General features: G+C 39.1%; 2 protein-coding genes and 1 pseudogene across 18 annotated transcripts in view; all 3 read left to right on the forward strand.

Annotated features, from left to right (window-relative positions):
* LOC130563558 (protocadherin alpha-C2-like) overlaps positions 1–24,197 on the forward strand; it is a 156,046-nt gene that overhangs the window by 34,123 nt on the left and 97,726 nt on the right. For 2 of the 17 annotated variants that reach the window (XM_057349165.1, XM_057349174.1), the window contains exon 1: positions 6,120–8,629. The exons of 9 other annotated variants lie outside the window; for them this stretch is intronic. In XM_057349165.1, coding sequence (XP_057205148.1) covers positions 6,269–8,629 — 2,361 coding nt within the window. In that variant the 5' untranslated portion in view covers positions 6,120–6,268. Of the gene's footprint in view, positions 1–6,119; positions 8,630–9,563; positions 12,067–13,478; positions 16,255–16,541; positions 17,179–24,197 lie in introns of those variants that run through there. 6 more of the 17 variants (XM_057349168.1, XM_057349176.1, XM_057349164.1 and 3 more) reach the window with 4 other exon arrangements.
* On the forward strand, positions 179–2,701 carry LOC130564229 (protocadherin gamma-A11-like). Its single transcript, XM_057350177.1, has one exon. The coding sequence runs from the start codon at positions 320–322 to the stop codon at positions 2,699–2,701; it is 2,382 nt and encodes a 793-aa protein (XP_057206160.1). The 5' UTR covers positions 179–319.
* Positions 3,051–5,584, forward strand: LOC130563574 (protocadherin alpha-3-like; annotated as a pseudogene).

Consider the following 24,197-nt stretch of genomic DNA (forward strand, 5'->3'; position numbering starts at 1 on the left):
GTAGCATAATTATTATTTTATTATTAAGTTGTCTGGCTGTTAATTTTGCTGTACATTATAATGCATTGCACTAAAACGGCAAGGTCGCCAGATGTCATTGTAAACCAAGCATTTGGCTTATGACGTCAAAGAGCGCTGTCGCTCTATATCTCATTTTGCTCTTGGTTTGCAGTGGTGCTACAGGATACTGGCTTTTGCTGTCAGGCTAATACTTTTCCCAAATAAATGCCACTATTTAGAGGCTCAATGTCATACATCTTCTATCGAATTATATAGCGTTGTGGAGTCATTGCTAGGAAGCTCCTGTATTATCTGCAAAATGGAACAAAGGGGTTTCGCGCAACGGCTGAAGGAGCGGTCGAAATTCACACTCGTAGCTGTATTGTTTGTGTTTCATGTAGTGGTGCGTGCACAGATACAGTATTCCATTTCCGAGGAACAGCAGGACGGGGCAGCTGTGGGAAATATCGCAAAGGATTTGGGCATTGATCAGAGGACCTTAAAGGAGCGAGGATTTCGCATCGTCTCGACTTCAGGCGAGTCATTGTTCAGCGTCAACCAGAATGACGGTGTGTTGTATGTGAACGGTAAAATAGACAGAGAGGAGGTCTGCGAGAGAATCACCCCGTGTTTGGTCAATCTGAAAATCGCATTAGAAAATCCACTCGAGATCCACTATGTCACTATTGAGATTTTGGACATCAACGACCACTCTCCGAGTTTTCCTGAGAGCGAAATGCATTTAGAGATTGGAGAATCTGCCCTGCCCGGTGCGCGATTTCAGCTGCAGGCAGCGCGCGATTACGATAGTGGTAGTAATTCTGTTAACCATTATAAACTCAGCCACAGTGATAATTTTCGCCTCGAAGTCAAGGATCGCGGAGAAGACGGTAAAATCCCCATTCTGGTTTTACAAAAGCCTTTAGACCGAGAAATTACACATAGCATTAATTTGCAATTAACGGCCGTCGATGGAGGAAAGCCTTCAAAATCAGGGACAATGGAGATAGCGATTAATGTATTAGATATAAATGACAATGTCCCCGTTTTTACAAACAAGGTTTATTCTGTGATGCTGAATGAAAATGCACCCGTAGGTACAATTGTGATACAAGTAAACGCTACGGATTCTGATGATGGCGCAAATGGTGAGATCGTTTATTCATTTGGTAAAAATGTCAAAAGTAAGGTACGAAAGCTTTTTGATATTAACTCCATCAATGGTGAAATAATTGTTAAAGGACAGTTAGATTATGAGGTCAAAGACAGCTACGAGATAGACATACAGGCATCTGACAAGGGCCTGATTCCTATGACTACAGATAAAAGCGTTACAATAAAAATTGTTGATATAAATGACAATGCACCTGAAATAGAGGTGACATCATTTTCAAACACCATTCCAGAGGATTCTAGACCAGGTACTACAGTAGCTTTAATAAGCGTCTCGGATTCGGACTCTGGGATCAACGGCAAAGTTTCCTGTTCTGTAGGAGATGAAATGCCTTTTAAACTAATACCTTCGTCACAACAAAGTACATATTCTTTAGTTTCTACGTCACATTTAGACCGCGAGATGGAGTTACAGTATGAAATCACATTAATCGCAAGAGACGCGGGTCAGCCATCACTGTCGTCTGTTAAAACTATAACTGTTCTGATATCAGATGTAAACGACAACAGCCCATATTTCTCTTTTTCACCCTATGCGTTTTATGTCGTTGAAAATAATGTCCCGGGAAAATCTTTATTTTCTGTGTCTGCTTCTGATAAAGACTCGAACGAAAATGCTGTAATCAGCTATCAGATATGGAGAGACGGTAGTGAGGGAAACAAATTACCATCTTTCGTCAATATTAACTCAGAAAACGGAGAGATTTATGCGCTAAGGAGTTTTGACTTTGAAACCGTTAAAATGTTTAATTTTCAAGTTCTCGCTACAGACTCTGGATCTCCGTCTCTGAGCAGTAATGTGACAGTGAACGTGTTTATTTTGGATCAGAACGACAATGTTCCAGTGATCTTATATCCAGTCAGCGCTAACGGTTCTGCTGAGGGTGTGGAGGAGATTCCCCGCAATGTGAACGCAGGTCATTTGGTGACTAAAGTCAGAGCCTATGACGCAGATATTGGATACAACGGCTGGTTATTATTTTCACTGCAGGAAGTTAGTGATCACAGTCTCTTTAGTTTGGATCGCTATACAGGACAGATAAGAACCCTTCGCTCATTCACAGAAACAGACGAGGCCCAGCATAAACTGGTCATACTGGTGAAAGACAATGGGAACGTTTCTCTGTCAGCAACAGCGACTGTGATTGTCAAAGTTGTGGAGCCCAAAGAGGCTTTTGCAGCTTCTGATGTTACAAACGCAGTAAAAGACGAGGAGGAAAACAACGTGACATTTTATTTGATCATCACATTGGGCTCTGTGTCAGTGCTTTTTATCATCAGTATCATCGTGTTGATTGTAATGCAGTGCTCTAAATCTACTGACTATTCGTCCAAGTATTTACAAGATATGAATTACGACGGGACTCTGTGTCACAGCATTCAGTACAGATCTGGAGACAAACGGTACATGCTAGTTGGACCCAGAATGAGTATCGGCTCTACTCTAGCACCTGGCAGTAAGAGGAATACTCTAGTGATACCAGATCGCAGGAGGGGAGATTCTGGAGAGGTAAGCATCTCTGCATAGTTCTTTTACAAATTTCCTAGATCATTTGTACCGTCACACAAAGGAACCTTGATGACTTCTGGTTCAATTAAGTATAATCGTTTCTGTGTTTGCTGGTGTTCGGTTTGCCCTTAGCTGTGTTTGTAAATGCAGTAATATCAGTGTAAACCTTACTGAGATAATAAGCAGTTGCGTTTTGGTGACATGCATAACTGAGCTTGGTGCTATAAAATACTGATCTGTTTATGGCTTGATAAAGGAATTTATTGAGGGCGTGACATCGCACGGTGTCAGTGTTGCACAGTGAAATGATTTTAGCCCTCCCACTGCTATACGTTATGTATGACACTTTTTTTTCATCACAGTATTCCTGGGGTGTGCTCATGCGATTTTAAAAGACACCGAAATGATGATCGTTCTTTAACCTGTTCCTCATACAAATCTAAAGCGCACATTATACAGTATTTATGGTTTCTATGAGTTAAAAGATCTGATATAAACTGTACTTGACAGATTGCTTAATCGCAATGGAAGCTGAAGGACAAAGACGCAAATGGGAATGCTGGTGGACCGCTATTTCTTTCGCCTTTCTGTTGTGCTTCGGACTGCAGGTTTCAGCGCAGATAAAATATTCTATTCCAGAGGAAGTAAAAGAAGGATTTATCGTGGGAAATATTGCGAAGGACTTGGGTCTTGATATCAGCACGTTGACGGACAGGCGGCTTCGTATTGTGTCTGGATCTAATGACGCTCTTTTCCAGATAAATCAGAACAATGGCCTGATGAACGTGCATAAAAAAATCGACAGAGAGGATATATGCGACGGTAACAGCGCATGCTTGATAAACCTAAAACTTGTTGTTGAGAATCCTCTTGAAATTCATTACATTGTTGTCGAGGTTACTGATGTTAACGATCACTATCCTACCTTTCCAGAGAATAATTTATACTTAGAAATACCGGAAAATACGCATCCTGGTGCGCGATTTGAATTGCCGACAGCGCGTGACCTGGATTCTGGAATTAATTCAGTTCGTTCTTATAAACTACAACAAAATGATCATTTTCAGTTACAGTTGAAAGACGGCGAAGATGACGACAAAATTATATTTCTTTTAGTTCAAAAGATATTAGACAGAGAACAGCATGCTAAACACAGTTTAGTTCTAACTGCTTTAGACGGTGGGAGTCCTCCAAAATCTGGTTCTTTAAATATCACAGTCGCTATACTGGATACAAATGATAACAGTCCTGTTTTTAGCATGGAAACATATACCGTAACACTAAATGAAAATGTGCCTGCAGGGACAGTAGTTGTTTTCGTTAACGCAAGCGATGCTGACAGTGGTACAAACGGAGAGGTTGAATATTCTCTGCGGAAATCGTCAAAAAAATTCCGCAAATAACATTTTTTATTTGGACAGCGTAACTGGAAAAATTACTGTTAAAGGAAATGTCGATTATGAGGAAAACGACGTGTACAGATTAAATGTCCAAGCCACGGATAAAGGACAGCCTCCGCGGACAGTTGACTGTAGAGTTGTCATAAAAATTATGGACGTTAATGATAACCAACCACAAATAGATGTCACCTCGTTGTCCAACGTGGTTTCAGAGGACTCCAAACCAGGCACAGTCATATCATTTATTAGTGTAATTGATAAAGATTCTGGTATCAACGGAAAAGTAATTTGTAGTCTGACAGACAGCGTGCCCTTCGAGTTAAAACCATCTGTCCAAGATAACATGTACTCTTTAGTAACAAAAAACCTGTTAGATCGTGAACTGGTTTCATATTATGATGTAACTATTACAGCAACCGACTTAGGATATCCCCCTTTATCTGGCCATAAAACTCTGAGAATCCAGGTGTCAGATGTGAATGATAATGTACCGGAGTTCTCACAGAAACCTTTAGAACTTTATTTACGAGAAAATAACGTCCCCGGTAATTACATATTTTCTGTAAGTGCTTCTGACAAAGACTTGAATGAAAACGCAATTATTAGTTATTCTATTATTCGTGGTGATGGGACTCGAAACAACATGGCATCTTTTTTCCAAATTGACCCTGAAAGTGGACATATACATGCTTTAAAAAGTTTTGATTTTGAAACAGTAAAGTCTTTTCATTTCCAAGTTCTCGCTACAGACTCTGGATCTCCGTCTCTGAGCAGTAATGTGACAGTGAACGTGTTTATTTTGGATCAGAACGACAATGTTCCAGTGATCTTATATACAATCAGCGCTAACGGTTCTGCTGAGGGTGTGGAGGAGATTCCACGCAATGTGAACGCAGGTCATTTGGTGACTAAAGTCAGAGCCTATGACGCAGATATTGGATACAACGGCTGGTTATTATTTTCACTGCAGGAAGTTAGTGATCACAGTCTCTTTAGTTTGGATCGCTATACAGGACAGATAAGAACCCTTCGCTCATTCACAGAAACAGACGAGGCCCAGCATAAACTGGTCATACTGGTGAAAGACAATGGGAACGTTTCTCTGTCAGCAACAGCGACTGTGATTGTCAAAGTTGTGGAGCCCAAAGAGGCTTTTGCAGCTTCTGATGTTACAAACGCAGTAAAAGACGAGGAGGAAAACAACGTGACATTTTATTTGATCATCACATTGGGCTCTGTGTCAGTGCTTTTTATCATCAGTATCATCGTGTTGATTGTAATGCAGTGCTCTAAATCTACTGACTATTCGTCCAAGTATTTACAAGATATGAATTACGACGGGACTCTGTGTCACAGCATTCAGTACAGATCTGGAGACAAACGGTACATGCTAGTTGGACCCAGAATGAGTAATGGCTCCACAATAGCACCTGGCAGTAATAGGAATACTCTGGTGGTATCTGACCGTAAGAGAAGAGATTCTGGGGAGGTAAGAGACTAAGTGTTTTGACAATGTCGAATTACATTAGCATCAATAAATAAACATTGTCAACAATCTCTCAGTTTATGCACTCATTGTGGAGAGGTTGTGTCGATTTCTAGAAATGCAAAATGTGTTCTCTGTCTGTCTACCTGTTTGTGTAACAAATGTAGGTTTGGATAAGCTTTAAAATACTAATGTTTGTGTTAGAGCTGGTATCATGGGTTGGGCTTTAAAGTATTAAAATAATAATTATTTAATTTGTAACATCTTTGTCTATTATTGAAGCTGTATTGCTGCATCTCTGTTTCGCTCTCTCTCACTTTGAATTTATTTGGAGAACTGGGAAATTTGAATAATTAAGCATTGTGTTAAAATATCGCAGTTTGCATTAATATTATCACACGTATTTTTACTGATTATAAGATGTTCTTGGAAATGGCAGGAAAGCATTGAGATCACTAGATGTCAGTGTATACCCAGAGAAAGGCTCATAACGTCAAACAGTCGATCAGTTTATTCCACCCTCTTGGATTATTCGAATGTTCTCTCATATTCACCACTGGTGCCGTTTGACTTGTATTTTCAGCACCGCGTTTTTGCGTTGTCTGATTTATTTCATTCACAGCATTGATGGGATTATTCAACTATTATTTGTAGATTTGCAGTGAAGTTGCACGGGAAGGTCTTTGTAATATATGAGAAATGGAACAAAGAGGACGGTCACGTCGACTGCAGCTGACTGCGAATCTCGCTTTCATTGCAGTATCGCTTTTGTTCTGCAGAACAGTTTTTGGACAGGTGCGATATTCCGTTTCTGAGGAGCTGAAGGAAGGAGCTTCAGTTGGAAACATTGCGAAGGATTTAGGCATTGATCACAGAACCTTAAAGGAACGAGGATTTCGCATCGTCTCAACCTCAGGCGAGTCATTGTTCAGCGTCAACCAAAATGACGGTTTGTTGTATGTGAACGGTAAAATAGACAGGGAGGCGGTGTGTGAAAGAATTACCCCGTGTTTAATTAATTTAAAAATCGCTTTAGAAAATCCACTACAGATACATTACGTCACTGTAGAGTTATTAGACATAAACGACCACAGTCCATTGTTTCCTGAGAACGAAAAACGGCTGGAAATATGGGAATCTGTTCTGCCAGGAGCGCGCTATCCGCTACAGGCAGCCCGTGATCCTGACACTGGAATCAATTCGGTTCAGACTTACAAACTTAACCAAAACGACCACTTTCGTCTCGAAATTAAAGATAGAGAAGATGGTAAAATTCCGATTCTGATTTTACACAAGCTGCTTGACAGGGAAGTGACTGAAAACATGAGGTTAGAATTGACTGCTTTAGATGGGGGGAGACCTCCTAAATCTGGATCAATAGAAATACTGATCGATGTACTGGATGTAAACGATAATGTACCTGTTTTTACAAAGGAGACTTACACAGTTACGCTGAATGAAAATGCACCAGTGGGCACAACAATTTTGCGAGTTAACGCGACTGATTCAGACAAGGGGCAAAACGGTGAAGTAGTTTATGCTTTGGGAAGTAATGTCAATAATAATTTACGCAACCTTTTTGAAGTTAATTCGGTAACTGGCGAAATTATTGTAAAGGGTCTTTTGGATTTTGAAGTCAAAGATAAATATGAGATTGACATCGAAGCATCTGACAAAGGCACCATTCCACTCGCGACGGATAAAAGTATATTCATTAGCATTGCCGATGTGAATGACAATGCTCCAGAAATAGAGGTGACATCGTTTTCAAGCGCAATTCCAGAAGACACAAAACCTGGAACGACAGTGGCGTTGATAAGCGTATCTGATTTAGACTCTGGTCTCAATGGCAAAATCTCCTGTTCACTTTCTGATGGTATACCTTTCAAGCTGATGTCGTCAACACAGGATAATATTTACTCATTAGTGACATCAACGTTTCTTGACAGGGAAGCGAAATTTCAATATGACATCACATTAGTTGCAAGAGACGCGGGTCAGCCATCATTGTCGTCTGTTAAAACAATAACCGTCCTGATGTCAGATGTAAATGACAACAGACCAGAATTCTCCTTTTCACCCTATGCGTTTTATGTAATTGAAAATAATGTCCCAGGAAAATCTTTATTTTCTGTGTCTGCTTTTGACAAGGACTCGTATGAAAATGCTGTGGTCAGCTATCAAATATGGAGAGACAGTAGTGAAGAAAACAAATATACATCCTCTATTAATATTAACTCAGAAAACGGTGAGATTTATGCGTTGAAAAGTTTTGACTTTGAAACTCTTAAAATGTTCAATTTCCAAGTACTCGCTATAGACTCTGGATCTCCGTCTCTGAGCAGTAACGTGACAGTGAACGTGTTTATTTTGGATCAGAACGACAATGTTCCAGTGATCTTATATCCAGTCAGCGCTAACGGTTCTGCTGAGGGTGTGGAGGAGATTCCTCGCAATGTGAACGCAGGTCATTTGGTGACTAAAGTCAGAGCCTATGACGCAGATATTGGATACAACGGCTGGTTATTATTTTCACTGCAGGAAGTTAGTGATCACAGTCTCTTTAGTTTGGATCGCTATACAGGACAGATAAGAACCCTTCGCTCATTCACAGAAACAGACGAGGCCCAGCATAAACTGGTCATACTGGTGAAAGACAATGGGAACGTTTCTCTGTCAGCAACAGCGACTGTGATTGTCAAAGTTGTGGAGCCCAAAGAGGCTTTTGCAGCTTCTGATGTTACAAACGCAGTAAAAGACGAGGAGGAAAACAACGTGACATTTTATTTGATCATCACATTGGGCTCTGTGTCAGTGCTTTTTATCATCAGTATCATCGTGTTGATTGTAATGCAGTGCTCTAAATCTACTGACTATTCGTCCAAGTATTTACAAGATATGAATTACGACGGGACTCTGTGTCACAGCATTCAGTACAGATCTGGAGACAAACGGTACATGCTAGTTGGACCCAGAATGAGTGTCGGCTCTACTCTAGCACCTGGCAGTAATAGGAATACTCTAGTGATACCAGATCGTAGAAGGAGAGATTCTGGAGAGGTAAGAAAAGGTCTTACGCTAACCAATATAGCCCATGGTCATCTGATTTTTTGTAATTAATGTAGTCCAATGTTTGAATTATTAACCTATTTATTTAAGATATGAACATTTCTCTATGAGCTTGTATGTAAACTGTATGTAGCACTTGAAATAAGCCGCTCTGTGCGCTGTTTTTTTAAGCTTTTTCTCCGCCAGAGGTGAATATATTTAGTTTTATTTGTTTATCCAACCGCAAGAGGATGTCTGTTACTGACAGAAAATACATTGACCTAAAATCAGTGTTTCATATCAGCTGAACATTATTCATTTTTTAAGGATTTGTAATATTTATTTATTTTAACCCTCACAGACTAAGGGATGTAGAAAATTGAAAAAAAATCAAAATATTTTTTTCTAGCTCGATGTTATGAGTAATCCAAATCGTTGTAGATTGTGGATCATTTGTTGCATCCTCAAAAATTGCAGCTGGTGTTTTAGGTTATCTGAGCATTGTACGCCATACTATTAGTCGTACTCATTTGACGTATATGTTTTTGCATACTATGGACTAGTTATGAACGGATGCAGGCGGCTTTTTATTTTAACTTCAGTTTTTTCGCAGGCTCTGCTAAGGCGATTAATGAGAAACGTCACAAGCATTATAGCACACGTGCAAAAGCGACTGAGCCGCTCTCCTCGGTCCTGAACCCACCGTGCAGCGTTCTGTCCTGCGCAACACAACAGTCTTTGTCTTTATTTCCTATATGGGCTATACATCTTTTAGCACAGTGATTAGAACGCATAGTCTACTTAACTAAATTAAGCATTTTTGTATAGAACTTACTGAGCAATGTGATGAATGGGAAAGATCGCGTGGTGTCAGTGTAAACCAACAGTACGATTCAGCGTCCGAGAATTCCTCCCCCTTTCCCCCCAGTCACTTACACACGTACATTATCTATTTTCATGGTGTGGCTTGCGTAGTGCTTTTGTCCTTTTCATCTTAATAGTTCACGGGGTTTAGATGATATCTGTCATATGGATGTTCAACTAACATTTGTAGTACCGCTGTAAATGTATTGTGGAATCGGTGCTTTGTCAAAATGGAACAAAGAAGACCTCATCAATGGCTGGAGCGTCATGTGGAAATCTTCCTCATTGCCCTATCGCTTGTTTTTGGGAGAATGGTTTTGGCACAAGTACGCTACTCGATCTCTGAAGAGCAGAAGGACGGAGCTGTTGTGGGAAATATTGCGAAGGATTTGGGTATTGATCACAGAACATTAAAGGAGCGAGGATTTCGCATCGTCTCGACCTCAGGCGAGTCATTGTTCATCGTCAACCAAAATGACGGTGTGTTGTATGTGAACGGTAAAATAGACAGAGAGGAGGTGTGCGAAAGATTCACCCCGTGTTTAATCAATCTAAAAATCGCTTTAGAAAATCCACTCGAGATTCATTACGTGACTGTTGATATAATTGACGTAAATGATCACGCTCCGAAATTCCCGGAGCATGAAAAGCGCTTAGAGATTGGTGAATCGGTGCTTCCTGGTGCGCGTTTCCAACTTCAGGCGGCGCGCGATCCAGATAGTGGCAGCAATTCAGTCCAGATTTATAAATTGAGCCACACCGAATATTTCCGTATTGACATCAAAGACCGTGACCGAGACGGCAAAGTTCCCTTTTTGATTTTACAAAAGCCACTCGATAGAGAGATTACAAAACGTATAGAATTGCAATTAACTGCTTTAGATGGAGGCAGACCGCCAAAGTCTGGAACTATGGAGATAAAGATAGATGTGTTAGATATAAATGACAATGCACCTGTTTTTACCAAAGATACTTACAGCGTAATTCTAAATGAAAACACGCCTGTGGGTACAACAGTATTAAGGGTAAACGCAACCGATTCAGACGAAGGTCATAACGGTGAAGTAGTTTATTCACTAGGACATAACGTAAATGATAAAGTATTTGATGTTAACCCAATTACTGGAGATATTACTGTAATAGGTATTTTGAATTTTGAAGTTAAAGATGTATATGAGATAGATATTCAAGCCTCAGACAAAGGGATTGTGCCTCTAACAACAGATAAAAGTGTAACTATAAAAATTGCAGATGTAAATGAAAATGCCCCTCAGATAGAAGTGACATCATTTTCAAAAACTGTTCCTGAGGACTCCAAACCCGGCACAACAGTGGCTTTAATAAGTGTATCTGATTTAGATTCTGAAATAAATGGCAGAGTTTCATGTTCTATACCTGAGGACATACCCTTTAAATTAATGCCTTCATCACAAGATAATACATACTCTTTAGTTACGACATCAACTCTTGACAGAGAGACAATATCTCACTATGAAGTCATATTAGTAGCCAAAGATGCTGGGCAGCCACCTCTGTCTTCTGTCAAAACTATAACTGTGCAGGTGTCAGATGTAAATGATAACAGCCCAGAGTTCAGTTTTTCTCCCTATGCGTTTTATGTAACAGAAAATAATGCCGCAGGCAAACCTTTATTTTCCGTGTCAGTTTCTGATAAAGATGCTGGTGAAAGCGGCGTTGTCAGCTATCAGATATGGAAGGACAGTGCTGTAAAAAATCATTATACATCATTTTTAAATATTAACACAGAAAATGGAGAGATTTATGCGCTGAAAAGTTTTGACTTTGAAACGATGAAAACATTTCAGTTCCAAGTTCTCGCTACAGACTCTGGATCTCCGTCTCTGAGCAGTAACGTGACAGTAAACGTGTTTATTTTGGATCAAAATGACAATGTTCCAGTGATCTTATATCCAGTCAGCGCTAACGGTTCTGCTGAGGGTGTGGAGGAGATTCCTCGCAATGTGAACGCAGGTCATTTGGTGACTAAAGTCAGAGCCTATGACGCAGATATTGGATACAACGGCTGGTTATTATTTTCACTGCAGGAAGTTAGTGATCACAGTCTCTTTAGTTTGGATCGCTATACAGGACAGATAAGAACCCTTCGCTCATTCACAGAAACAGACGAGGCCCAGCATAAACTGGTCATACTGGTGAAAGACAATGGGAACGTTTCTCTGTCAGCAACAGCGACTGTGATTGTCAAAGTTGTGGAGCCCAAAGAGGCTTTTGCAGCTTCTGATGTTACAAACGCAGTAAAAGACGAGGAGGAAAACAACGTGACATTTTATTTGATCATCACATTGGGCTCTGTGTCAGTGCTTTTTATCATCAGTATCATCGTGTTGATTGTAATGCAGTGCTCTAAATCTACTGACTATTCGTCCAAGTATTTACAAGATATGAATTACGACGGGACTCTGTGTCACAGCATTCAGTACAGATCTGGAGACAAACGGTACATGCTAGTTGGACCCAGAATGAGTATCGGCTCTACTCTAGCACCTGGCAGTAATAGGAATACTCTAGTGATACCAGATCGCAGGAGAAGAGATTCTGTAGAGGTAAGAGAATACAAGGTTTGATAACGTCTAATTCCATTAGATAAATATTAACAGCTATTAATTGGTTTATGCTCCTCATTGTGGAGGGATCAGTTTATTTTATACATTTTGTGCATTTATTATTTTTAATTTGACCATCTCTTTTTGCTTCTCATTCAGTTTATTTATTTTGCACCATATTTTTTAACATTTGGATTAATATTACTGTATTTTGTGCAATACATTTACTTTGGTTTTACAGAAGATGTCTTCTGTTTATGTTTAGACAACTTGAATAATTTTCATTGGCACTGGACCGGAAAGGGAACCTTCCAAAGTAATTTGCAAAGACCTAGAGGTGACAGTAGATGTTGAAACTGTGTATTGGGTTTGTGATTTTAGCAAAGTAAAAAACTGGAAACTTGTTAGTATTGTTATAGCATGTTGAATTACTGTAACGCCAATGGTTAGAGCTTCTGCAGGAGGAGGAGGATGATTATGTGAAGATTTGTTGATTTACTCAGTGAGTAACCATTGTTTGTGCAAACACAGCTCAGTGGCCAGTCTCTATTCGAGGATCTATCCCTATAATGTCACGGTCCCACCGTCTTGATTATGAAATTCTAGTCGTGTGGCGGGATCGGGGCAGAGTCCTTAGGTTTTATGTGAGAAAACCATGAGTTGTTTGTTTTTACTTCTCATGTGTTTTCTCGTGTCTCGTCATTGGCCCCGCTCCTCTCGTTTCCTTGTTATCTTTCCCTGAGTGTTTTATTACCCACACCTGCCCTGTGTCATTATCCCTGTTTGTCTCTCCCTTATACCCTCTTGTTTCTTTGTATTGTGTTCGTGGATTACGTTTGCATGTGCTGATGTTCTTTGTGGTCGTTTTCATCAAGTTCCTGCCTTGTCCTGCTTTGTCTTGCCCGTGTTAGTTAGTTTGAGTTTTTGATTATTGTTAGTTCTCGTTCTGCCCCATTGTTGGAAGTTTTTGTTTTGAGTTCTTGTTTTGTTTCCGTGTTCTTATCCTTGTTTTGTTTTTGCACCCCATCGTGGGTTTTTGTTTGGTCTTTGTTATATTAATTAAAGTCTTTTGTTAACCCCTTCACCGCTGTCCTGCATTTGGGTTCTTCTATCCTGCCACAGTCCGTGACATATAAATACAGCTCTGCAAATTCTGGCCATTCCTTCAATTAACTTTTTGAGCTTTCAACATGCAGGCATTTATGAGATGAATGGACCAGTTCCCATGTTTGCAGGATACTTTATAGCTACTGTATTCTTCACAGTCTATTCCAGCTCATCCATTGTGTATGTGTGTTTATTTAAAGTTTTCTTTTGGAAAAAATTTGTAGCAGTAATACAATATTATTATTATTATTATTATTATGTTCTTAAATACATGCAATTAGTTTTATAGCCAGTTACCCATCTGGACCCGTATTCACAAAACATTTTATCTTAACACTAAAAGCTCGTCTAAAGTTATCACTTGTAGTCCATGTTTTGTCTTACATTTGATTTTGTATTCATTTGTCTCTGCATTTTTAACCACCGTACTCAGTTCTCCGTTAGATTTGTCTGCAGTAAACTCGAAACTCGCACGGTGTCAGTGCGCACCAAACATACAGGCGTCGCGCAGCATCGTCTCTGCAGTTGCGTTTGCGCGCTCCATCAGTTGGTTGTGATCGTCGTTGACATCTCATCCACCAAGAGCTAGGCTACCTGCTTCAAATCGTAAGGATTATTTCACATGAAACAGGAATTTTAGGGTCTGTTCATTACTGATATGGGTCCAAATCTATTGCGTGTGGAATATATTTAGTAAACGCCGGTGTAATTTCTAACAAAATGGAACAAAGAGTGCGTGCGTCATGGCGCCTCGAGCTTTTACATATGACATTGATTATATTATTTTGGAATGGAGTCCGCGCGCAAATACGATATTCCCTTTCGGAGGAGCAAAAAGACGGAGCTGTAGTCGGAAACCTCGCGAAGGATTTAGGTCTGGACCTTAGATCGTTAAAGGAGAGGGGATTCAGGATTGTTACAACCTCAGGAGACTCACTGTTCACGGTAAATCAGATTGATGGGATGTTAAATGTAAACGGCAAAATAGACAGAGAGACTGTGTGCGAGCGAATCATCGCCTGCATCATCAATTTAAAAATTGCTCTTGAAAACCCGTTAGAGATTCATTACGTCTCTGTTGAAATTGTGGACGTGAATGACCATGCCCCGACATTCCCGGAGAAAGAGAAACGATTGGAAATTTCGGAATCTGCCTTACCTGGAGCACGCTATCAGTTACAGGCGGCACGAGATCCCGACAGCGCCACTAACTCTGTTCAACAATACAAACTCAGTCATAATGATCATTTCCGGATTGAGATTAAAGATCGCGGCGAGGATCGAAAAATGCCTTTTCTAGTTCTTCAAAAGGCGTTAGATAGAGAAACAACCAGCAGACACAAGCTGCTCCTTACTGCGCTCGACGGAGGGCGACCCCCGAAAACCGGGACGATGGAGATCATAGTGGACGTTTTAGACGTTAATGACAATATGCCAGTATTTACACAAGATGTTTACTCTGTAACGCTGAAGGAAAACGTCCCCGTGGGCACAATTGTTGTACAGGTTAACGCTACTGACATGGATGACGGTACAAATGGAGAAATCTTTTATACATTTGGAAGTGATATAGACAGTAAGCTTTTAAAACTCTTTGATTTAAATTCTAATACTGGAGAAATTACTGTGATTGGTCCTATAGATTATGAAGAGACGAACAATTATGATATAGATATCCAGGCATCAGATAAAGGCCCAGTTAACTATCGTCTCACATCTGATAAAAGTATAACCATTAAGATCATTGATGTAAATGACAATGCACCTGAGATCGAAGTGACATCATTTTCCAGTGCAGTGCCTGAAGACTCTAAAGTAGGAACCACAGTGGCTTTAATCAGCATCAGTGATTTGGACTCTGGTGTAAATGGAAAAGTGTTGTGCTACATAACCGAGGATTTGCCTTTCAGGTTAACACCATCATCCCAAGATAACATTTACTCACTGGTTACGGCCTCATCTCTTGACAGAGAAACTGTACCCCGGTATGACATCAAATTAGTAGCAAAAGATGCTGGGCAGCCACCTCTATCTTATGTCAAAACTATAACTGTTCAGTTGTCAGATGTAAATGACAACAGTCCAGAGTTCAGCTTTACCCCTTACTCATTTTATGTGATGGAAAATAATGTCCCTGGCAAATCTTTGTTTTCTGTGTCAGCTGCTGATCATGATTTAGATGGAAATGCTGTCATAAACTATAACATTTTGAGAAACTTTGGAGATGAAAGCAAACATGCATCATTCATTAATATTAACTCTGAAAATGGAGAGATTTATGCACTGAAGAGTTTTGATTTTGAAACGCTGAAAACATTTCAATTCCATGTGCTCGCTTCAGACTCTGGATTTCCGTCTCTGATCAGTAATGTGACAGTGAACGTGTTTATTTTGGATCAGAACGACAATGTTCCAGTGATCTTATATCCATTCAGCGCTAACGGTTCTGCTGAGGGTGTGGAGGAGATTCCCCGCAATGTGAACGCAGGTCATTTGGTGACTAAAGTCAGAGCCTATGATGCAGATATTGGATACAACGGCTGGTTATTATTTTCACTGCAGGAAGTTAGTGATCACAGTCTCTTTAGTTTGGATCGCTATACAGGACAGATAAGAACCCTTCGCTCATTCACAGAAACAGACGAGGCCCAGCATAAACTGGTCATACTGGTGAAAGACAATGGGAACGTTTCTCTGTCAGCAACAGCGACTGTGATTGTCAAAGTTGTGGAGTCCAAAGAGGCTTTTGCAGCTTCTGATGTTATAAACGCAGTAATAGACGAGGAGGAAAACAACGTGACATTTTATTTGATCATCACATTGGGCTCTGTGTCAGTGCTTTTTATCATCAGTATCATCGTGTTGATTGTAATGCAGTGCTCTAAATCTACTGACTATTCTTCCAAATATTTACAAGATATGAATTACGACGGGACTCTGTGTCACAGCATTCAGTACAGATCTGGAGACAAACGGTACATGCTAGTTGGACCCAGAATGAGTTTCGGCTCTACTCTAGCACCTGGCAGTAATAGGAATACTCTAGTGATACCAGATCGAAGGAGGAGAGATTCTGGAGAGGTAAAAATGATTTTAATTATCAAAAGTGAGGGGGTCTTTTGTGTTTGGTCCTGTTTTATTTAAGTGTTATTTTTTTGTAGTTGTTTTCTAAATTTTGCTGTATGATGGCAAACTGAATCTTGAAGACATAGTTGCTTCATAACCTGCTTGTGCTGAGCATTCTCATAATCTCTTTCATGTTCAATCTGGTATCCATAGCAACACATTAGATTTAGGGGGAGATGGACACAGGAGAGAGGTATTTTGCTTGAGTTTTAAGATGAGGTTTGTTTGATTAAACCGAATAGATTAAGATGGAGAAGGCTTTGCTGTAATGTAGTCGGCAGATGGTGTCAACAGATTCAGCCCCCTGTGAAGAGGACATAGAGAGGTGTCAGTTGTGTGTGCCTGTGGTTTGTATGATTTTCTTATTTGTCTATTTCTGTGTAAATAAACATCACGATAATGAGGTTGCTTTTTTGAATGTAGCTCAAATGACAGCAGATTTAGTTTCATGGCTTTAAGTGTATGTGTGTGTGTGTGTGATATGCTGAGCCCCGCGGGCTGTGACACAGACATATTTCAGTTCATCACGCAGGCAGGATTGGCCTTATTCTACACTGACACACACACAGCTCCTCACTCTCCAATTCTCCTCACATCTTTTCCTGCTCTATTTCTCCTTCATCGTTCTCTTTTCTTTTTTATCAGGCAATGCAGGGAGAGCAGGGATAATTGTGACACTAATTTTGATCTTTAGTGAATGTTTAACAATACCCTGGAAAGACTACACATAGACAACAAGTTGATCAAAAGTTAAACATTTTTCAAATGGACTTGCCCCTGTGGAGACACTGTTCCTAACAAGTTTTAATCTGTATGTCTCTAAAAGTTGAAACATATTGTTTTTCATAAACATTGGTTTTTCTTGTTTGTGTTCCTTATGCTGCCATCTTGACCAGGTCTCCCTGGCAGGAAAGATCTCAGTTGGATTTTAACTGGTTTAATAAAGGATAAATACATTTTAATGATGGTTTTTACTGAAACTGTTATTTTTAATTGAAGGTAGCAGATTTAATTGCCCCTACCCAGACCCTAAATGGCAAGGGTGAGTGTATATTATGGAAAAATAATATTACATTTATTAATCATTCTTTAATACAGGTGTCCAACGGGGAGTGATCTGTCAATGACCTGTAAATGCCATATGAATATACAGCCGTGGAAAATATAAAGAGTCCACTCCAAAATGTATTTCATTCAGAATTTCTAGATGTATTGTGGTCATTCCAGTGTTGAATTTCAACAACATCAAACCTCAGGAGTGACAAAGTCATCCATCAGTAATGTGAAAGACTGACAGCATAACGAGACACATGAAAACTTTGATAAAAATCCAGGTTATCACATAAAAAATATAGATATTATTGCTATACAGTAATGTGAAATATTACTGTTATGTTTCTTAAAAGTGAATATGAACTTGTTTTCTTTGCAGTATTTGAGGTCTGAAAAAATACAGAGCATCTTTTCTGTAATTTTGACCTGTTCCTGCAGTTTTCATTCTCTGCAAATACATACAATAGAAACAATATTTTATTAGAAATTTGGGAGAAATATTGTCAGTAGTTCACAGAATGATCATCTTGCCTAAACTCAGACATATAAATAGTTAATTCAGAAAAGATGGAAATAATGTTGAAATGGATTCTTAATTTAAAAAGCGGCTGTTGAGTTTTCCCTCATTTGTTTTTTCTTCTATCAGTCACATATACACACAGTCACTGACACCATGCTCACCACACGCACACTCTTTTTGACTGGTTCATAGAAATCATTTTTATTGGCATCACTTGTGCTTTGCTCTTTTGTATACTTTTGACATTTAGTATTGCTAATTTTAAAAACGTGTTGCTTTGGAGAATCTACTCAATTAATATTTGTTATACAGTATTCTATAAACCCCTTTGAGCTATTCAGTGATTTTGATTATCTCTGTCTTAACATTTACTTTATCTGATGATATAAAAATAGTTTGTGGGGTGAATCAGGGATATGAATATCTGTCTCTGAGAATGGTGAAATTCACAGTCGTGTTCTGCTGACTGTGCTGTACTGCAGGTCCAATCAGGTATTGCAAACATCAGCAGAATTTTCGGTCTGGTCCAGCAAACACACACAGTCCAGTGCAGTTACTGTACTGCTCAGCATCTCATTTGAATTCTGCAGCATCCTCTGTCTGTAAATTCTTTGGTACAAAGGTTCTTCGAGCAATGTAAATCCATTCTGTTTGCCTCTGTTTTTCAAACACGCGTCAGTAAAGATTTACAATAGTTGCTGTGACGTGATTTCTGAATATGATTTGATATCCAGGCTGTACAACATAACCATGACATTTTCAGAATATTTCTTTTTTATTAACATTTGTAGTAAGCATCACTCAGATATGTTGGTCTTGTTTTCCACCCCAGTTGCTATGGTAACAGCAAGCATGGAAGACTGTTTCTTTGTCTACCGATTCCAGTTGCTTTGGTAGCAGAATGTTTTGTGCTGGAATTAAAGAATGACTAAAGCTACGGTTAAAGTGAGATGTTGATTGTGTTGGGTTGTCTGTTGGTTTAATCTTTATATTGCTTTTAGTTTTGATGACGTTATTAAAGTGCAAACCCTTTGATCTGTGTGCCAGGACCAGCTGAGCATTTAGCACATGGGTTCAGGACTGACCAGGTCTGTGGTTTAAACTGTGTGGTGTTAGAGCCCTGGCTCGTATCGGAGGGAACACAGTTAGGTCATTGGGAAACCAGAGTGACCGGCCCAGAAATGTTTATTGAGCTACAGAGAACTGATATGTGTTGGCTGTAGGAATTAGTGCTGTTAAATAAGAAAGTGAGGTTGAGATTTTGTGCAGTCCATTGGCGTTTAACAGTTTATCAGCAGGTGAAAACAATTGGCAGGTAAACTGCTATCAACCAAAGGCTTTAATATACCTGAAGAGAGCTGTCTGTTAGCATTTCCATTCATCTCAGTACTTGGCTGGTACTTATGCTAACCAGACAAACCACAGTTACTGTGTGTGTGTGGACTTGGTTTTTATATGTTAGTGGGGACCTAAACCTGAATGCACACCAACTCATGGGGACCCGTGTCACTGTGGGGACCAAAATTGAGGTCTCCATGGGCACAAAAGCTTATAAATTGTACAGAACGATAATTTTTGAAAATCTAAAACTGCAAAAAGTTTTCTACGATCTTTAGGTTTAGGGGTAGGGTTAGGGGTAGGGGATAAAATATACAGTTTGTACAGTATACAACTCATTACGCCTATGGACTGTCCCCACGGAGATAATAAAACATACATGTGTGTGCGTGTGTGTGTGTGTGTGTGTGCGCGTGTGTGTACGTGTATGTGTGTGAGTGTGTTTAAGCCTCTCAGTTGTGTAATTGTTGTATGTGTTTATGTGAGAGCGAGAGGTCGGTTCTGTTCTTCAGCGGTTCAGTACTTTAGTGGGTCATATTAGTTCTTGTGGTTATAAGTAGTTCTGGAGCTGGCCTCAGGCCTTTAAGTGGATTCAATTTCTTTCTCAGGGTCACAGTACCTGTCATACAGGATTTAGTATTGTGTTATCTGAACAATATTATAGGGTGGTTTGATCTATGATACAGTATGTTTTGTATATCTATGGTTTAAAGCGATACTTCACCCAAAAATCTAAATTCTGTCATCATTTACTCACCCTCAGAAGATATTTGGAAGAATGTCAGATCTCATCCCAGATTGACTCCCATAGTATTAATTTTTCCTACTGTGGCACTAAATAGGAAATGAGATCTGACATTCTTCCACATTTCTTCCTGTGTGTTCAGTAAACAAAGACATTTATACAGGTTTGGTACAATCTGAGGGTGAGTAAATGATGACAGAATTTTCTTTTTTGAGTGAAGTATCCCTTTAACAGATATTTATTCTATTATTATTATTATTATTATTAGTTTTTTTGCATTTTATCAATTCACGTTGATGTTTTAGTGTTTATCAATATGGGTTTTTAATGTCAGTTCTAATATTGACAGAGTAATCCTAGTTTATTATTTATTGAGGCTAAGGGTACTGTAGATTTTTAAACTCACTGTAGGAGTTGTAAATGGTAATCACTTTTTTATAATTCAACTGGTTAGGGTTAGTTGAATAATGTCTTAGCCAATCAAGTGAAGAGTCAGTTTCTGTGGTGTTAATGTGTGCTCTTCTGTTGGATTAAACCTGTCCAGATAACCGCAGGGACACTAATCCAACTACGAGCCTTCTGATGGGATTACATAGAAAAGTCATTAGTTTAATAAAATCACAGCTGAAGGTCAAGTTGCAGTGTGGGATACAGTATATCACACAGTGAGCAAATGTAGTAGGTCATTGGAGTATTCCATGTATACATGTATATTTTGCATCCTTTGCACAAGTGTATACTGCCAACATAGTACTACTAGTATGGTATTATGCTGCTACAAACCGCCTGATTCTGTCCTGACACAGTTTCAGAGGTTCAGGTTGTATTTGCTGAAGCGCTATGAAGCCCGGGAGAAATCTCTGTGGCTGAAGGAAAAGCTGTGGGTGGAGTCATAAAGATGATGAATACTATTTTTAGAAGGTGTGTGCTGCTGCAGCTTGGTTTTTATTCCTTACATTTAATGTCCATATATATTTATTTTGCAAATTATATAATGTTTAAATTGAAAAGCAAATCAGGGTTAAACCTTGCTGCAGGTCTCTCTCTAATACCTCCATGTTTATCCTAAATATCCTATCCTCAATATGTAGACATGTGATCATTCATTTTAAGTCAGCGCTTTACTAGGAACTCTAACGCTCCTTAACTTATTTTAAGTGAGTAAAAATTAAATTTGACATCTTAAATTTTTACAAAGCTGCATGATTTCATGAAGGAGAGGCATGGACCAGTGACTCACTGTGTGTGTGTGCGTGTGTGTGCGCGCGTGTGTGCGTGTGTGTGTGTGTGTGTGTGTGTGTGTGTGTGTGTGTGTGTGTGTAAGGAGGAGGTTCATATGTGGTATATGAGGCAGCAGCCATTTTGTCCATTTTCACAAGCATCTCTGATTCACTGTATCATGTGATCTGCATACTTGTGAGCATGTATGTATATGCACTTCATATTTTATTATAGGACAGTTAAAGCATATTAGGAATAACAAGATGGGAGAGGGGAGGCGATGCCGTGTATGACACGTCACATATATTTTTAAGATATGAAATTTGCTGTATTCTTGCCAAAAGCATGCTTATTTTCACCACGAACAACCCCTGCTTACATTTGATTCACTAGATGTCAAACCCAGACCCACGTTCGTGTGATTTGATTAGAAAAGATGTCGTAATCATATGCAGATTTTTTGTTTTTAGTGTAAATATGGTCAAGTTCGAGATTATTCTTGAAGAGTATTTGATACAATTGTAAAATAATTATATTGTTGTTCCCGTAATATTCTCAGTGTGGTCATTTGGTTGTGACCTGTAGTGTCGCTAAGAGTTTTAATTTGTGAATTAAATTTTGTATTAGTGCGATATCATTTTTACAATGCTTAAAATGTTCAACACTGTATAGTACAGGGAATTATACAGATCTTTATGGTTGCATTGGATTAAAACATTTTATTCTTAAGCACACTGGCTCTTCCATTGATGTTTATTCTGTTGGGGATCATCACAGCATGTCCATGGATGCTTTAACGTTGCTGTGAATTAAGAGCATGTTGAGTTGCATTCTTGCATCTCTTACACAAGAAAACATCTCTCTTTTTGTGTGTTACTGAAACAACACACAAAACACATTTTGCCTTGAAGATGTAGGGCAACACGATGTGAATAATTTAGTTTGTTCAGTCACTGCTTAAAAATGGCCGAAGCTCTCTCTTTCTCTTTCTCTTGCTCGCTCTTTCCTTCTCTCTCTTGCTCAGTTTTTATACGAAATGCTTTATATCTACAGCATATGTGTTTAGCTGTTTATTGATTTAGTAGTTCAATATGTGGGGTGGGGATTGGTTATAAAATGAACTCTTGTATTGCCCAGAGGATTTCAGTTTGATTCTTATGTATTTATTGTGTAGCTGTTTTTCCTAAATTGTGTTTCTGCATTCATTTTTAATTCATTGATATGATTTTGTAATGAATCTCATTTTTAAACTAGTATAAATTGTGCTTTTATATTCCAGGTTGTATGAAGGCACACATGGAATGTGTGTGTGTGTGTGTGTGTGTGCGTGTGTGTGTGTGTGTGTGTGCGTGCGTGCGTGTGTGTGTGTGTGTGTGTGTGTGTCATCTGTGTTGGGCTGATTTATGTTGTTTCGTGTCATTATGGCACATTGGTTGGCTGGTAATGTTAGTACTTTTGAGTGATGGTGGTTGACATGCAGGTGCAGAGAATTAACATGCTTTTTGTGTGTCCGCTCTTCTGTAGATACATGTATGTGTTTGTTCATTAGACCTGAAAATGATTCCAAACACATCCTTCCGCAGCTGCGCCTTCTGAAAGAGAGCTCTCTGTGTGTGTGTGTGTGTGTGTGTGTGTGTGTGTGTGTGTGTGTCAGATCAGGTTCTGAATCACAGTGTCACATTCAAATTGGTTGATTATCCTTCTCTTCATCATTTGGCTCTTTCTCTTTTGTTTCTTCTTTCTTTCATCTCTTTGCTGTTCCTTTTGTTCTTATCTTAACTGAATCAATTATAATCTCAGGCTCATTATTACTCAAAATTAAGTTCTCATTGTAATATTTAGAACTGTCTGTGTGCTCTTCTGGTGTGTGAGAGATTATACATTCATTCTGAATGGATGATCCACATTAATTGATACACTCAAAAAACATTATGCTGTATAGCACTAAAAGTGATTCTTGGCTCGTAATCATATAGGGGGACCACTTTTAGTGCTATATAGAACCATATTTTGGTGCTTCAGCGGTTCTTCAGGGGTTCTTTGGGATGACTGAGGTGCTATATAGAACCGCTAAAGAACCATACAGGGGCTTAACAGGTTCTTTATACGGAAACGGTGATATAACACCTTGGTCACCCCAAAGAACCTCTGAAGAACCACAAAACCAGAGGGAAATGATAAGTGAAAAACAATGGTCTAGAAGCGCTTAATCCTGGTTGTAAGATTAAACTTATTTAAACTGTAAACTTATTTCTGAAATCTGATTGGTTGATTTAAATGTTGTCCCAGGGTCAACATGATGTTGTCCTAAGGACATCAACCACTTGGCAAAATCAGGATAGCCGGTGCTATATAGCACTAAAAGTGGTTCCCCTATATGATTACGAGCAAAGAACCACGTTTAGTGCTATACAGAGGTGGACGAAGTACACAACTTCCTTACTTGAGTGAAAGTACAGATACTACTGGTCAAATATTACTCCACTACAAGTCAAAGTTGTAAAGACAGATTCTTACTTGAGTAAAAGTACAGAAGTACGTGCTTTAAAAAGTACTCAAGTATTAAAAGTAAATTTCCTTTATGTCAGCTGTGCATTGTTTTATTGTCGTATACCTTGTGCCTCTGAAGCAACCTACTGAAAACACTGAGTAGCTCACAGTATCAGTTGTATTAAAGGAGTAGTTCACTTCAAAATTTGCCCCCATTGACTTTCCATAGTCATTTTTATTCCTACTATGGAAAGTCAATGGGGGCAAATTTTGCAGTGAGCAACTCCTTTAAGAGCTTTATATGTTTAGCACATATATGTTTAGTTTAGATATAATCCTGTATGATCATTTAGCCTAATTATCCTCATTAGCCCCCTAGGCCTATATGTATTTTTGAGCAGTGTTCTTTTATTTTGTATATTCCCTTTACCAGTTTTAGCAGCAATTTACCAGTAAGTAGTAAGGTTCTTGTAAATAGTAAAGTGTAGAAGCCATGTGTTTGCTGGATTTATTACCATTTGTATTACCAAT

The sequence above is a fragment of the Triplophysa rosa genome, linkage group LG13 (assembly GCF_024868665.1).
Source record: "Triplophysa rosa linkage group LG13, Trosa_1v2, whole genome shotgun sequence".
In the NCBI taxonomy this organism is placed as follows: domain Eukaryota; kingdom Metazoa; phylum Chordata; class Actinopteri; order Cypriniformes; family Nemacheilidae; genus Triplophysa; species Triplophysa rosa.

Coding starts and splice junctions, on each gene's coding strand:
- LOC130564229 (XM_057350177.1), top strand. CDS start 320: ATGGAACAAAGGGGTTTCGCGCAACGGCTGAAGGAGCGGTCGAAATTC.